The sequence below is a fragment of the Neophocaena asiaeorientalis genome, unplaced genomic scaffold (assembly GCF_003031525.2).
Source record: "Neophocaena asiaeorientalis asiaeorientalis breed wild unplaced genomic scaffold, Neophocaena_asiaeorientalis_V1.1 scaffold828, whole genome shotgun sequence".
NCBI lineage: Eukaryota > Metazoa > Chordata > Mammalia > Artiodactyla > Phocoenidae > Neophocaena > Neophocaena asiaeorientalis.
Genome location: NW_020175443.1, coordinates 1,977,244 through 1,991,852, shown reverse-complemented (window position 1 = coordinate 1,991,852; position 14,609 = coordinate 1,977,244). Strand labels below are relative to the sequence as shown.

The 14,609-nt window shown below is 52.1% G+C and overlaps 1 protein-coding gene across 8 annotated transcripts in view; it reads right to left on the bottom strand.

The window, feature by feature from the left end:
* The window catches only part of LOC112415112 (E3 ubiquitin-protein ligase RNF185), an 88,016-nt gene that overhangs the window by 8,544 nt on the left and 64,863 nt on the right, over positions 1-14,609 (bottom strand). For all 8 annotated transcript variants that reach the window (XM_024767908.1, XM_024767911.1, XM_024767909.1 and 5 more), the window contains 9 exons: positions 7,119-7,254; positions 6,473-6,582; positions 5,722-5,910; positions 4,431-4,536; positions 3,929-4,125; positions 2,741-2,927; positions 1,903-1,989; positions 1,134-1,265; positions 832-888 (listed from right to left, as the gene is read on the bottom strand). In XM_024767908.1, coding sequence (XP_024623676.1) covers positions 832-888; positions 1,134-1,265; positions 1,903-1,989; positions 2,741-2,927; positions 3,929-4,125; positions 4,431-4,536; positions 5,722-5,910; positions 6,473-6,582; positions 7,119-7,254 — 1,201 coding nt within the window. The remainder of the gene's footprint in view (positions 1-831; positions 889-1,133; positions 1,266-1,902; positions 1,990-2,740; positions 2,928-3,928; positions 4,126-4,430; positions 4,537-5,721; positions 5,911-6,472; positions 6,583-7,118; positions 7,255-14,609) is intronic.

The following is a 14,609-nucleotide window of genomic DNA, read 5'->3' as shown; positions in this document are numbered from 1 at the left end:
TGAAAAATCTTATATGTGTGTCTTTTTGGCTTCCTAAATAAAGTCTGGACTCCTTAGCTTAAACGCAGGGATTTTAATGTCCCCCCTGTCTAATACTGTCTTCATGGACCCCACATAGAACAGCAGGCATTAAAATCTCGGGCTTGGGGGTCAGACCAACTGACCCAAGCTCCTAGCTCCGTCCCTGTGTAGCTCAGCTTCTCATCTGGAACCAGGGCTGTCATGAGAGGTGCTAGTCCCTCAGCTCAGTGCCCGGCTTGGAGAAAGCACTCGGCAGTTGTCACTGTCCCCATCGCTGTGACTGGCACCATTCTTTCCCAGTGAAATAGACTATTTCCTCCTCTCTCCTCCCAGCTCTTTGCTGCTCTCATCACCCCAACCTTGGGGCCTCTCTGCCAAGAGGAACTTTCATGCAATTCTGACCCATCCTTCAGGGCTCAACTAGAACACAATTCCCAATTCTCTGATTTCCTGGGCAGTGAGGTTCTCTGCTTTCTCTAAGGGCCCTCAGCACCTGGATGCCCCTGTGACAGCAGGGCCAGGCCGCCTCGTGCTAGTTTGCTTCTCCAGTTCGCCTTGCCCATACCCTGTTTGCTCTTGAAGATTGGGAATTCTTTGAGAGTAGAGTTGTAAGTTGAGAACAGCCAGCTGTGGGCAATTTTCACTGGCACAGAGAGAAGCTTGATAAACAGGTGCTGAAGGACCCAGCCCATGCAGGCTGCCCAGGACAGGGTCTCTGCCTTTCAGTGCCTGCCCGCCATCCCTGCACCTCTCCTGACCCCCCACTCCCAATACCCCTGCTCCGCTGGCAGGGCTGTTGGCAGGACTCACCATTCCAGAGGCGATGCCTTTGGCAAAGCTGACCTTCTGATGCCAGGGGAACGGGTCCTACAGGATGGAGGAATGCCCATCAGAGGCTTCTGGGCCCTGTCCCACTTGTGGTCCGGGCCCCGTGGGTCAACATGATCTGCCAGCAAACCCTCCCTGCCTGTGCCCAGTCCCACCCAGCACGGCCCTTTGTAGGCAAAGCAGTGGGCCTCTCTGGCCATCATGGTTCCAGAGTAAGTGGTGACAGAGGTGTCCCACAGACAACCCACCAAGGCTCTTGGGAACTTTGGGGGTGGCACGCTCACCACGCTGCGCAGAAAGTCCTTCAGCGTGCCCCCCTCGATGTACTCCGTCAGCAGGTTCAGCTTCTTGTCCTTGTATAGCACGCCAATGAACTTGAGCACGTTGGGGTGGTCCAGGCTGCGCATCACCTTCACCTGAAGGAGGGGAGGCCAAGGAGGGCGGGTGGTTTCTTTCTCACCCCTTCCCTCCAGGGAGTCAGCTTGACAAATGTGACCTGCATCTCCCACCTCCTATCTCATGTGCTGTGGAAGAAGGCCCCAGGCGGATGGGGATGGCCTCCCAGGCCTCACCCCTGGGAGCCTGCCTTTCTAGGAGCTGCATCGGGGGAACTGGAGTAGGAGGACCCAAGGTCTGGAGGGCAGCACCCAGTGGAGCAACGGAGAGAGGTGGGAGAACCGTGTCAACATTCAAGGTGCCAGGCTCCCCGGGCACGGCGTTCAGGTGGGTCACAGCATTGAGCTGCACTGAACTGGTCTGTGTTCATGTCCATCACCCCACACTCCACGAGCTCCTCTGAACCACATCTCGCGGTACCTAGCTCATGCTGTCTTTAGTGTTTGTTGCACAAATAATTATGCTGTAATTTAGAGGGGGCAGGGATGTTCCTCTAAATGATTTTTTCTACCTTAAGAAAGTGACTCCAAACTAAGTTTCCTCTTGAAATCTTTTTTTTTTTGGTGCCAAAAGCCGGGATTGAAATCATTATTTAGTAACAACTTCCGTCTTCCAACACTGACATCAAACTCCTAACCGCCACACTCCCCTTCTTACCTCAGTCAGAAAAGTCTTCTGTGTCTCCTCGTCACACCGAATCAACTCCTTCATGACCATCACTTTGCCAGTGGCTTTGTGTGTCACCTAAAAGGAGGGTGACTGTTACTGGTGCAGAGACCAGAGGTGGTTCTGGGGAACTGTGTGAAAATCGATGTAACTGGCCATCCCATCCCCTGGAGGACACACTGAAGTAACCGGATAAAACTGACAGAGCTCATGTGTAGAACACACAGCATGGACCCCGGGGGACTAAGAGGGGAGCACACCCTCCCCACTGGAGAGCTGGGCATGCACAAAGGAGAAGCAAGAATCCAGTCACAGAAGGATGTCCCCTGGGGGAAAAGGAGTCTAGGGGCAGGAGGGTCAGTGCCACAGACATGCACCAGGGAGCTGGGTGGGTTGGGAGTGAGCTCTCCAGCCCCAATGCCCCGAAGGCTGAGACACATGGCTTACCTGACCCCCCCCTCCCAGCTCTCAGCAGAGGAGGAGGAGAGAAAGAGAGGTTAGTCCCCGAGACTGTTCAGCAGGGAGGCAGGAGCCACTCCCAGCACCGAGGCCTCTGGGCACCTAAAGACACCCACTGACTGGAGGCGGGAGGGCCATGGGAGAGCTCGTCCCCACCCGGGGCTCCAGGTCCACCAAGCTCACTTCAGCAGCAATGCTGCCCTTCGGTGGCCTGGGAGGGCAGGGGTGCGGCCCTCACACCATCACCTCCAGCCAGGAGTGAGGTCTGGTATCCTGCAGGGCGTCGGGGAGGCCATGTGATAAGAAATCCCCAAAAGGAGGTGAGAGGGCTGGGGGGCAGAGAGGTGGCACAGCTGCCACCAGTGCTCACCTTGATGGCCTGCCCAAAGAAGCCCTTTCCCAGGACCTCCCCGTGGATCAGGTCACATGGCCGGAAGATCTGCTGCGAGCAGCTGCTGGAACAGCGGAGGGATTCTGAGCGGCTGATGTCACGGCTGAGCAGGAGGGGCTCCTTTGGGGAGCTGGGGCCAGGGGACTTGGAGATGCTGTTACTGCGCCTGAGGATGAGGAAGGATGAGGGTAGGGACAGGGCAGTCCTCAGAGACCCGCCAGGAACGCCTAGAGGCAGGAACCTCAGGTCCGCCCTGTCTGTTCCAATGTCTGTAGTTAGGATGCTGTGATGCGGGAGGGGACTCTAACATCAGACAGATGTGTCATCTAGGGGCTGCAGACATCTGCAGCCCATTTAAGCATGGTAAAATCACATTAAAAGTGGGAATCCTAAGTATCTCTCACCCGGAACGATGGATTAGACTCTACTAGCTGACAGCACTGTTGATGGAAGTCCACCGCCTTCCATGCCTGCTTGATTTAAGCCCTGACTGGCTTAGAGCGACAGCCTAGTACCACCCCAAACAAGCAAACGGGATTTCGGATATTTTGCCCATCTCCGTAGTACCCGTCTGCATTTCCCGAATTTTAAAATAATAAGTGTGTATGATTTTTAGAGCAATAAAGCCACTATGTTTATGACATTTTTTTTTTTTTTTGGCCACGCCTCACAGCTTGTGGGGTCTTAGTTCACCAACCAGGGATTGAACCCGGGCCCCCAGCAGTGAAAGCTTGGAGTCCTAACCACTGGACCGCCAGGGTTCCCTGTCCCTTCTTGAAAACCTAAAACAACTTTAATTCACCTCTTGCTTTCTAGTTTTCAACGTCTTTACACTTATAAACCCTATCTGTGCCCCTTCTCCAGCCTCTGAGCCCCACGCTTCCCCCACAGGCCATGCTATCCTTTGGGGTCCAGCACTGCTGCCTCCTGTCCAGCTCAGTTCAGTGGACAGAGCCTGACCCTCTGGTTTCTAGGGAAACCTGGCAGACAGCTGGGTCCCGGCTATGAACTGTGATCCCTGAGGCGGGGGAACTGGGTCAGCACAATCCTCATAGCCCGTCCCTGGCCAGCTGGTTCCCTTCCTAACTCTGCTGGCCTCTGAGAGCCGGCTCCACCTCGTCTGAGGGCCGGCATGCGACAGCGCAGAGCCGGGGCGGGAAGTGGCACCTCAGGGAGCGTCTCCTCAGTGTCCCTTCCAGATTCTCCTTGGTGTCCAGGGGGATGAGGGTGTCCGAGTGTCTGGCATTGTGCATGTGGGGAGAGAGCCGTGCATCCAGCCGCAGCTGGTCCAGGCGCTGGGAGACGGGGTCATGTTCAATCAAGAGCTGAAGCGTCTGGCTCGTCTGGCTAATTGCGTCTTCTACCTGTGGCCAAGAGCAGTGTAAGGCTGGCTCCACAGGCTGTCCCACTGCAGGCCACCCACCGTCAGCCCAGATGACCCAAGCCCAGTGTGGCCTCCAGCTGCCACTAGCCACACAGTGCCCTCTGACAGTCTGGCAGGCCATCCCTGCTGCCCTGGTAACGTGCCAGGCTGACACAGGAGGTCACTAGTGGTCACAGGCTCACTGGCAAGACAAAGAGATAGACTGGGGGTAGGAAAAGGTAAAGGCCATGGCCTGATCTCCCGGAGGGTCTGTTCTGTGTCCCACTCCCACAGGACACACTGTACCTCTTCCACTCGGAGTGTGCGGACGGGTGTCCCATTGATCTCCAGGATGCGGTCCCCAGGGTGGATGGCATTGCGGTTGTTGGGACTGATGTGCATCCGATTGACCCTGGGCCAGACAGGAGTTGAGGCGGGGTGAAGGCATCTTTAAAAAGTGTCTGACCAATTTCTCTTGTGCAGGGATGGCTCACCAGGCCCCAGGCCCCTACTGGCCCCCAAGGCCCAGGCCACTCACAGTGAAAGGCCACACCTTTCACAGGGTGCCCCGTCTCAGTAAAGGGCACCCCCACTCACCCAGAGGCCTCAGCCAGAAACTTGGACGGCACCCTCCCCATGTGGGGTTCCCTCACTGCCCCCCAACCCTCACCATCCTGAAGAATCCTCCATCACCATAGTGACCAACATCCCTTGCCTGGATCTTGCATCAGCCTCCTAGCTGGTCTCTGCACCTCTAGGCCTGCTCCTCTCTCGTCCCACTTCCACGGCAGCCATCCTTCTAAAATGCTCACCTGGTTGTGTCACCTAGTTGCTTAAATCCCTCAATAGACCTGCTGAGTCTCCATAATCCAGGCCCTCCATGACTTAACAGACCCCCTCTGGCTACTCCCAACCACTCAATCTACACCAGACACAGCCACAGACTCCCACCTCAGCCCTGAACACAGTTCTAGGCTTAGAGCAGACTTCACCTCACTCCCCCAGCCCCAGGACCTCCCCGCTCTGCTGTGAGCACCCAGTGCCCAGCACACAGTAAGTGCACAGTCACCGTCTGCAGGGTTGGCAGACACAGTGCCTCATTACTGTTATTAAGCAGACAGACTCTTCCCCCATCTGGTCGCTGGCCTGGACCTAGGATGGAGTCTTAACCTCTTTCTCCTCCTTCCTCCATTCACTCACTCAACCAACGAAACAATAATCCATGCACACCCACAATGTGCCAGGCACTGTTCCAGGCCCTGGACATGCAGCATTGAACAAGACTAAGTTCCAGAAGGAACTCGTGAGGAGGACACATGATAAACAAACATAACCAAGGCAGATAATTTCAAAGAGCAAACATGATCTGAAACTTGACACGTGAAAGGTGAGCAATTCTGGCGTTAAGTATCTGGTGGGGAGGAACCTAGGCAGGGAGAACAGTAAGTGCCAAGGCCCAGGCACGGTGACAGTACAGTGAGCCCAGGAGGAAGAGACGAGATGAAGATGTGGGGAGCTCTGCTATGACTCTGGGGTTCCGATCCCCTCAAGGCCCATCTGTGGGCTCTGCTCAAGAACCCCTGCCCCAGACACTCACTCTTTTACTTGCACGGTGGTGGCGTAGTTGGAGCAGGCACTCTCCACGGACACGGAGAAGCCCCGCCTGCCCTCGGTGGTGGCCGGCATGGAGATGTGTGTGACGGAATAGGGCAGCTGGTCCTGGACAGACTCTGTGGAGAGCCTCTCAAACATGGGTGCCAGCACCACCTCGTTGTGGCACTTCCCACTGCGGGAGGAGCAGAAAGGGGGCTGAGAACCTGCAGCCCCACCTGGAAGCCCCCACGTGGCTTCAAGTAACAATATCCATAGCCCCATGTTCACTGCCCTTGCCCGATTCCAGCTGACAAGAATAAGCAGCCTGGGTTCTCTGGGGTGAGCTGGGACTGGGGGAGAGACGGCCTGGGTTCTCTTCACTCTGCCTCTGACTCAAGTTAAGCACTGGGCCTCAGCCTGACTTCTTTTATTGACAGAGGCAGTTGGACTGAGTGAGTTCTAAGGGGTCTTTGCCTTTAATGTTCTGGGATCCTTCTCCGAGAGCACCCTCCCAGGCACTCTCTTCCTCTGGGAGGCTTGCAGGGCAGTGTGGTTATTCTCCCAGTAGGTAAGGACAGAGGGCAGAGACGTTAATCATCTTGCTCACAGCTTTCAGACCTGGTTAAGAGCATTGCTGTGATAGGAATCCAGCATGCTGATACCCCTGTAATCTTTCTGCCTAACTCACAGTGCCACTTGTCCCTCTCTCTTGGCCACTCCTGTAGGGAAGGATGGACACGGGGCCATCATCTTACCAGTAGAGGGTGGCGTGCTGCACCAGGGCGTATGCATCCCCATCCTCAATGATCACCTTGCAGCTCATACAGGCAAAGCACTCTGGGTGGTACTTGAACTCCCCGGCCACCTGTGAGCAGGTGGGGAAAAGGGTAGACAGACATGGGGAGGAAGTGAGTTGTCACTGCTGCTGGAGTGAAGGTAGGGATGGGCGAGGGACCTCCCATCAAGGATCTACGCCAGTCATAATCTACCTTGGCACTCCCCTCCCTCACGCTTCCAGAGAAAGGGTCAGATGGGTGCCTCCCTGTCATTTCGGAGACTGCAAAAAACTCTTTCGGTCTCAGCCATGAGAACAGGTTCCCAGAAGTAATCATCCCCACTAGAAAGGCTCATGCTCTCCTTGAAGGCCCTCATCCCATCGTACTGTGTCTCCTCCCTGCCTGCCTACCCCCCCACCCCAACACTGGACTGTTAAGTCTTTGAGGGAAGGACCTTACCTGGCACTTAATGGGTACTAAAAAAAAATCTGTTAAATGACTGAATAAATAAAGGGAGAGGCCTTGGCTGATGGGAAGACCAGAAGATGAATGGCCACGGGGAACTGGAGGTACTGACAATGGATTCTGATGACCAAGAGGGGCAGAGATGGAGGGATTCACGCACCATGACAGGCCCCGTCATCAGCAGAGAGCATCCATGGCAGAACTCCCCAAACTTCCCCCAGTAGTCCTTGTGGCAGTATAGCTTCCCATCCTTCTCGTAGTACCAGTTGGTGAGGGAATCCTGGCATTCAGAACATCTGAAAGGCAAGATGAGAACAGAAACTCTCCCGGATCCTTGGAACTAGGCTACACAGGCCGCCCCGGGCTCCCAGGTGTAAGAACAAAATGGAGGGACCTCTTTGATCCAGAGCCAGGACAAGGGAATGTTACAGTTTGCTGCTATCTTCCCAACGGAAGCCAGTCTGAGTGAACAGGACCCCAGAAACCAGCTCTGTATGACCTGCCTCCGCTGGGGGACCTCAACCTTTCTGGGTCTTGAAGCCCTTGGAGAATCTGATAGAGCCAAGAAGCCTCTCCTGGCAAAATGCGCATAGGAGGAAAATGTGCATAGAATTTAGGTATGGGGTACATGTGTATCAAGGGTTGAAGCCTACTCACAGACCCTGTTAAGAACCTCTGGTCTAGACAGCTATCTCGATGAATCAAAGAAGCTCAAAAACCCACCCATTACCAACAGCATCACTGATGTAGCATTCTTTTTTTAATTAAAAAAAATTTTTAAATTGACCTATAATTGATTTACAATGTTGTGCCAATCTCTGCAGTATAGCAAAGTGACTCAGTTATACACATATAGACATTTTTTAAAAAAACATTCTTTTCCATGATGGTTTGTCACAGGATATTGAATATAGTTCCCTGTGCTATGCAGTAGGAACTTGTTGTTTATCCATCCTATATATAACAGTTTATGATGTAGCATGCTTGAGAAAATTATGTTAAGCATAAAGAAACAGTCAGGCAAATCCAGAAAGGGGAGGTCATTCTATAAGACAACTGCTCTTTACTCTTCCAAAAAGTTAAGGCCCAGGGATTAAAAAGCCTAGAGACACAGAAACCAAATGCGATACCTAAACCTTGTATTTGAATCTGGACTGAAAAAGAAAACAGACGAGAGTGACAGTTTTGGAACAACTGAGGAAATCTGAATTTGGACTATACATTAGATTATATTGTAAAATTACTGTCAATTTTCTTAGATGTGATGATACTTTGGCTATATAGAAAAATTTGTAGAAGAAAAAACAGTAAAGTAATAATTAAGGGGAAACTTCAACTGACTTTTAAATAGTTAAGTAAAAAATAAATAAATAAAACATTGTGTGTGTGTACAGACAAATAAAGTGGCTTAAAGTTAGCAAATGATGGGGCTTCCCTGGTGGCGCAGTGGTTGAGAGTCCGCCTGCCGATGCAGGGGACACGGGTTCGTGCCCCGGTCCGGGAGGATCCCACATGCCGCGGAGCAGCTGGGCCCGTGAGCCATGGCCGCTGAGCCTGCGCGTCCGGAGCCTATGCTCCGCAACGGGAGAGGCCACAACAGTGAGAGGCCCGCGTACCGCAAAAAAAAAAAAAAAAAGTTAGCAAATGATGAGTCTAGGTGACGGACACATGAGTGTTCTTTGAACTATTCTTTCAACTTTTCTATATATTTGAAAATTTTCAAAATAAAATATTGGGGGGATAAAACTAAAATCCCATCGGCGCTGTGTAATACATGCATGTTAGCCCCAGGTCTCCTTTCTGCTCCAGTCACCGTGACGTTCCACCTTTGGTGAGGCCGGGGCGGGTATTCTCGGGCCATGTCTGTACAGACATGCTCGTCCTCACGTCTGATCCTGGCGCCCAGTGCTAAGAGCCCCTCGGCCTGACAAGCCCATCCCACCTCTTTCTCCCTAGTTAACAGACTCTCTGTTCTTGTCATGGAGGCCTCACACCACCCACACTGGCCACATCCTTGCTTTCTGAGAGGCAGGGTGGAGCTGCCTCTTGGTTTGAATCCTGACCCTGCTGCTTACTAGTTATGTCATCTTGGGCAAGTGACTTCACTTCTCTGACCCAGCTTCCTTATCTGTAAAATAGACTGCTGCGAAAATAAAATAATCTGTATTAAAGTGTAGACAGTTTGGGACTTCCCTGGCGGTTCAGTGGTTGGGGTTCTGTGCTTCCACTGCAGGGGGCACGGGTTCAATCCCTGGTGGGGAACTAGGATCCCGCAAGCTGTGCAGTAGGGCCAAAAATAAAATTAAAAAATAAAAAAAAATAAAGTATACACAGTTTCTATAAAAGGTCTAGTGCAGTAGGAACTCAGTAAGTGTTCACTGCTGTTAAAGATGATGATGATAATGGAAGCTCATGTTATCAGCCCCTTACTGCCATCAGCTGGGTGGCTTTTGGACAACTTCTCTCAGTAGCTTTTCCTCATTGACAAAATGTGACTCACAGCATCTATTACAAAGACCCACTATGAAGACTAAATAAGTTAACGCAAGAGGAAAGCCTTTTGCAAACTGTGAAGGGCAAGGCAAGTGTATTACAGTAACTTGGGAGTAAATTGGCAAGCACTGTAGATAGGAAAGATAGATGTACAAGGTTTCCTACTCCACTTTCCAAGAGCTTTAATGAGTTGGGGAAGAGAAATTCTAATCAAAACTTGATTAACAGTGCAGGGTGAGAGGCCACGATGGGGGCTTCTGCCACCAGCCATTCCCACCTTCAGCATTTCCTACTTGTCCTTTGGATGCTGAACTTCAGGGTCCTGAGAGCTGGGTCTGGTGTGAACAGTAAGGATATGAAGTGCCCAGAATGGCTCAGTGAGGACCACAAATTACAGGAGGTAGAGGAGAAGACCCTGTTCTGGGCTTGCAGCTCCAACTCCTCTCAATGTAAAAGGCACGCTGGGGGACTTCCCTGGTGGCGCAGTGGTTAAGAATCCGCCTGCCAATGCCGGGGACGCGGGTTTGATCCCTGGCCCGGAAAGATCCCACATGCCGCGGAGCAACTAAGCCCGTGCGCCACAACTACTGAGCCTGTGCTCTAGAGCCCGCATACCGCAACTACTGAAGCCTGCGCATTGCATCGACAAGTAGGCCCCCGCTCGCCACAACTAGAGAAAGCTCACGCGCAGCAACGGAGACACAACACAGCCAAAAAAAAAAAAAAAGGGCACATTGGATGAGCTCTGAATTGGGAGGAGAGACTACATGCCCTTGGAAAAGCCCCTTTCCCTCTCTGGGCTCAGTTTCCCCACCTGTAAAATGAGGGGATTAGACTTTTCCCTAGATGATTGAAGGTTCAAGTCTCAGCACCACTTTCCCCCTAAGTGGCCTAGGCCCAGCTGCTTTAACTCATTTGTGAAATGGCAACATCACCACCTACTTTCGGGGTAACAGTGAGGATTAAACTAGGTTCTGGACGGCTGTGAGGGGCCTAGCACAGGGCCAGCACCAGAAGCAGGGGCTTCCTTCCTGCTGCCACCTGTTGATGTAAAGTTTCTGGGTATCTGCTTTCCTCCTTCACTGGATAGGAACAGTGTCCTACTTACTCCTGGTAGACTCAGCACCTTGCAAAGGGCTGGCAGAGTAAGCCCTTAGCAAATGTTTCCAAAGTGAAAACGGTGGGAGTGGCAAGAACCAGCAGTCCAGGTGGGAGCACAAGAGTTCCAGGGCTCACAGTCACCAGGCCCTACCCCTCTCCTGTCTGCAGGGGAGAAAAGCTGGTGCAGACGAATTTGCACCCAACTGCAGGCCTGGGCCCTGTCACACCCTCGCAATGGTATGTGTGCCGCGGGGCACAGGAGCACCAGACACGTCCTTCTCTCCATTGCCAATATCCTGCTTTTGTTTGCTGCAAGTAGCCCTGGCCAGGCCCAGGAGAGGAGGCAGGGAGAGAAGCGAGTGCAGGCACGCAGGAGACAGCCACGCCAGCCTCCTGGGAAGAACACCTGGCCAGAGAGCAACACCACCGATGCACACATCTGTGTCAAGGAATGCCTTTGACGGGCACAGCCAGCTGCATGGCCAAAGTCAGTCACCACAGGTGTCTCTGAAGAACAGGAAGGTGAACAGCTGATAGGAGGACTGGTTGTGGGTCCCCAAGCTGCTTTGTCACAGAACACAAGTGGTTCCAGGCCACCGGGGAAGTTGCCAGGGTAGACTTAGAGTCCTAGCTTAGACATTAACAGCAGCTATGGTGACCTGTTACAGGAATGCTAACCATACTCTGGGTGCTGTTATGAGGTGCCTTACATAATCTCTAACCCTGACCACACCCTGCAAGGTGATAGGATTATCCCTGTTTCACAGACTAGGAGACTGAAAAGCAGGGTCAAGTCACTTCTGCAAAGTTGCCCGGTACACACATGATGGAGCTGGGATCTGAACCAATGTGCACTTGCACCTGACGATGCAGCATGTCCACTAAGCTGGGCCTCGGGGTTTGCATCTTTGAAAACACAGAGGCTGGAGTCCTGAGAGCTCGCGTTCCTTCTAGTGTTAACACTTGCTGACACTCCTCCTTAAGCCCAAGGACCCAACAGTTAAATGGCACAGTGACTCTCCTCCTCCGCTGAGTCCACAGCAGGCTGGTCCCCAGAAGACTCTGCCTTTTAAGAAAAGAATCCAAAACACACTCTGGGAAAGTAAGGTCCTACTCAAAAGAATCCCACCTCAGGTTCTCAGGGGCTATGGCCACAATATGCTCTCCCCAAAGCCAAGGCTTTTTCCCAGCTTTCAATTTTTTAAAGTTTCAAGTGAAAGTTAACATCTGTCCTGGCTGCAGGCCAGAGGGCATCCATCTCAGAGGTGGTGGGGTTGATGGTGGAGTCCAGACCTGGGGTGGAGGCATCAGCCATCACACTCTCCCGGTCAGTGAGCGGAGCTGAAACCCTCCAGCCCACACACCTTGACCTCCAGAACTTTTCCCGAGCACTACGGAGAGCCTGGGTGGGTACAAAGTGGACCAAACCCTGATGGTCAGTTCAGTGGGCAGCTGAGATCCAAGCTGAGGCCTTTTGAGTCAGCAGGGAACACACCAGTTAAAAAAATAATACTTAGAGTCTCACAAATAACTTTTTTCAAGATCTGGGTCCATATTCCTTCTTTGCCATTTACTATCTGTGTCACATAAAGCCAGTTACTTCATGACTCTTGAGCCTCAGTGTCCTCATTTGCACACCGGTGATGATGAAAATTAAATCACCTACAAATGCCTAGCACGAGCCTGGCCCACAGCTGGTGCCCATGAAGCGTTCACTTCCCCACCTCCGTCTTTAATTTGAGAACACCAAGGGCAAAAGGAGACAGACCTCTTGCCCTGCCATGCCCAAGCAATACGGACCTGTTTCTTGGCCCAGAACCAAATAGATTTCTGGAAATAGAGACGGTTCCCAAATGAATTATTCATCTAGCCCATTAGAAATCAATTGATTATAATCAATTTCTACCAATTAGGAAATAGTTACTGTGCATCTAGGGTGTGCAAGACCAAATAGGCAAGATCCTGGGAGAAGCCAACTGCGATAGGACACAGGCCTGGCTCTCAGTCACATGCAAATTCTCCAGACCAAATGTTTACAGGTAAAATTTCAACCTTATGTGGTAAAAGCAGAACACAGCCACAATTACAGGGTATTTACATAGGTTAAAGAACAAGCCCTCCCATGTCCTGGTTGAGGGCCTGGTTGGATGCTCATCCTTAGCCTCTGAATGAGCAGGAAACTGTTGGGAAGACGCTTCTTCCAGCCCCTACCTCTGAGCTGTGACCAGGGTGGACGGGAGAGCGGGCAGGTCTCTGCCCCTGCCTGAGAGTCACCACTGGGGATGCTACGCCTCCCCCAGGCCCAGGGGCTGCGGACAGAACAGGGGCCTATAGACTCCGGTCCATCAGAGCCCAGTGTTCTACCACCACAGACCCCTTTATTACTCCTCCTTCCTGCAGACCCTGTAGACTGAAACAGGCTGTCAATTGAGCTGTAATTATTATGGATATGTTGATATCCTGTTTGAAAAAATTAACCAAACACATAATGAGCCTCTGATCAGCAAGAAATAAGTGCTGCCAGAGTGCATTGATTCAGTTCCAACCAAAAGCCAGGAAGGCTGTAATAGTTTCAAGCAATTTGTGCCGTCGTGCTGCAGTTAAGGGTAGAGCCTCCGGTATTTGGAAAACATGGAAAAGAGCTTGTGTGTCTCTGAGGAGGTACATAGGTTGCGGAGTTGGGAACCATTCACCTCATCAAGTCCTTCATTTTTCAGATGAGGAGAAAAAGAGTCCCAAGGTGGCTGCCAAATGTTACTGCTAAGCTGGGCTGCGTTAAGAACAGTTTCTCCCTTTAAACATGGGTTGCTTTAGAATACAAAGATGAACTTGTTTTCTTTAAGAGACAATGTGTAAACCAAACCCATTAAATCAATGTTGGGCATTAAACAGAAAAGCTATAAAAAGAAAAATCCTTTAAAGATGTCAGACAAAAGTCACTCCCTAATTTACCTCTTTTGTAAATTCCAATTTGAGGTGTTTTCTTACTTGGGAGGACACTTGTAACTGCATCTCACCCCCCAAGCTGGTGGCACCGGCAGCGGAAGACAGTGCCCTCTGCTGAGTGCGACCTGCCAGGCAGGGGTGCCGGGGGCACAGAAATCACATCTTTCATCCCCGGCTCCCTCTTCCCTCCCCTGTGCACTGTCACGCCAGATCATGTCCCCGTGGAATTTGGTTGCGTCACTCTCCTTGCAACCAGAGCCCCAGAACTCCTGTGTGTTCAAGGCCTAGGGTCAAGGACTTAATTTGTTCCATGAATCTCGTAAGGGTCGTGTTCAGGAGCCCAGGAAGTCCAGTCCCTATGCTCTGCAGAGGAGGAAACTGAGGCCCAGGGAGGCGTCAGAGGGCTGCCATGAGGACATCCTGTAGTAAAGGAGAGGGCTGATGGCAGAAGCATCTTTCTGACCAGGCAGGGAGAGTAGTGACTGATGAGACTGCTACCTGGGAGAGTGGAGGGTCTGGGTGGTCCCTCCTGTGGGGCACACAGCCCCATGTGTGGCTAGCTCTTCAGAAGTGGCTTCAGGAATGTGGCCTCCCATTTGGGGGAGGGGGCAGCGGAGAGGGTCTATGGCCAGTCAGTCAGTTGTTCCTGACCCCCTCCAGCTGGCCAAACAGAGTTGGGGGGAGGGCTGTCAGGTTGCCCAGAGGGGCTGGGGCAGAAAAAGATAAAGGACAGGCAGACCTGGGTGGTTTCAGTGGCCTGGCCCTCAGAGGTCCAGGATGAGAGTTCATTATCTGCTCTAGCTCCTCAGAAGTTGTGTCTTGTCCCTGGAGATTAAAAGGGGCACATGTTCCTGCTTCTAAGGGAACAACCCCTCCCCCAAGCTGCCTATCCAGGATTAAGAGTAAGAGGGATTAATGAGACCCTGGCTTAACCCAGTGGCTACTTCAAACACTTGGCATCTTGATTCCACATGGTACAACTCAAGATCAATTCCCACTGGCTCTGCAGAGGAGAATCTGCCATCCCTTCATATGCCAGGCACACTATGGGGACCCTTTTTCTGCTCAGATCTCTCTGCTTCAAGAGGAAAGCAAACCTGAGAACGATCCT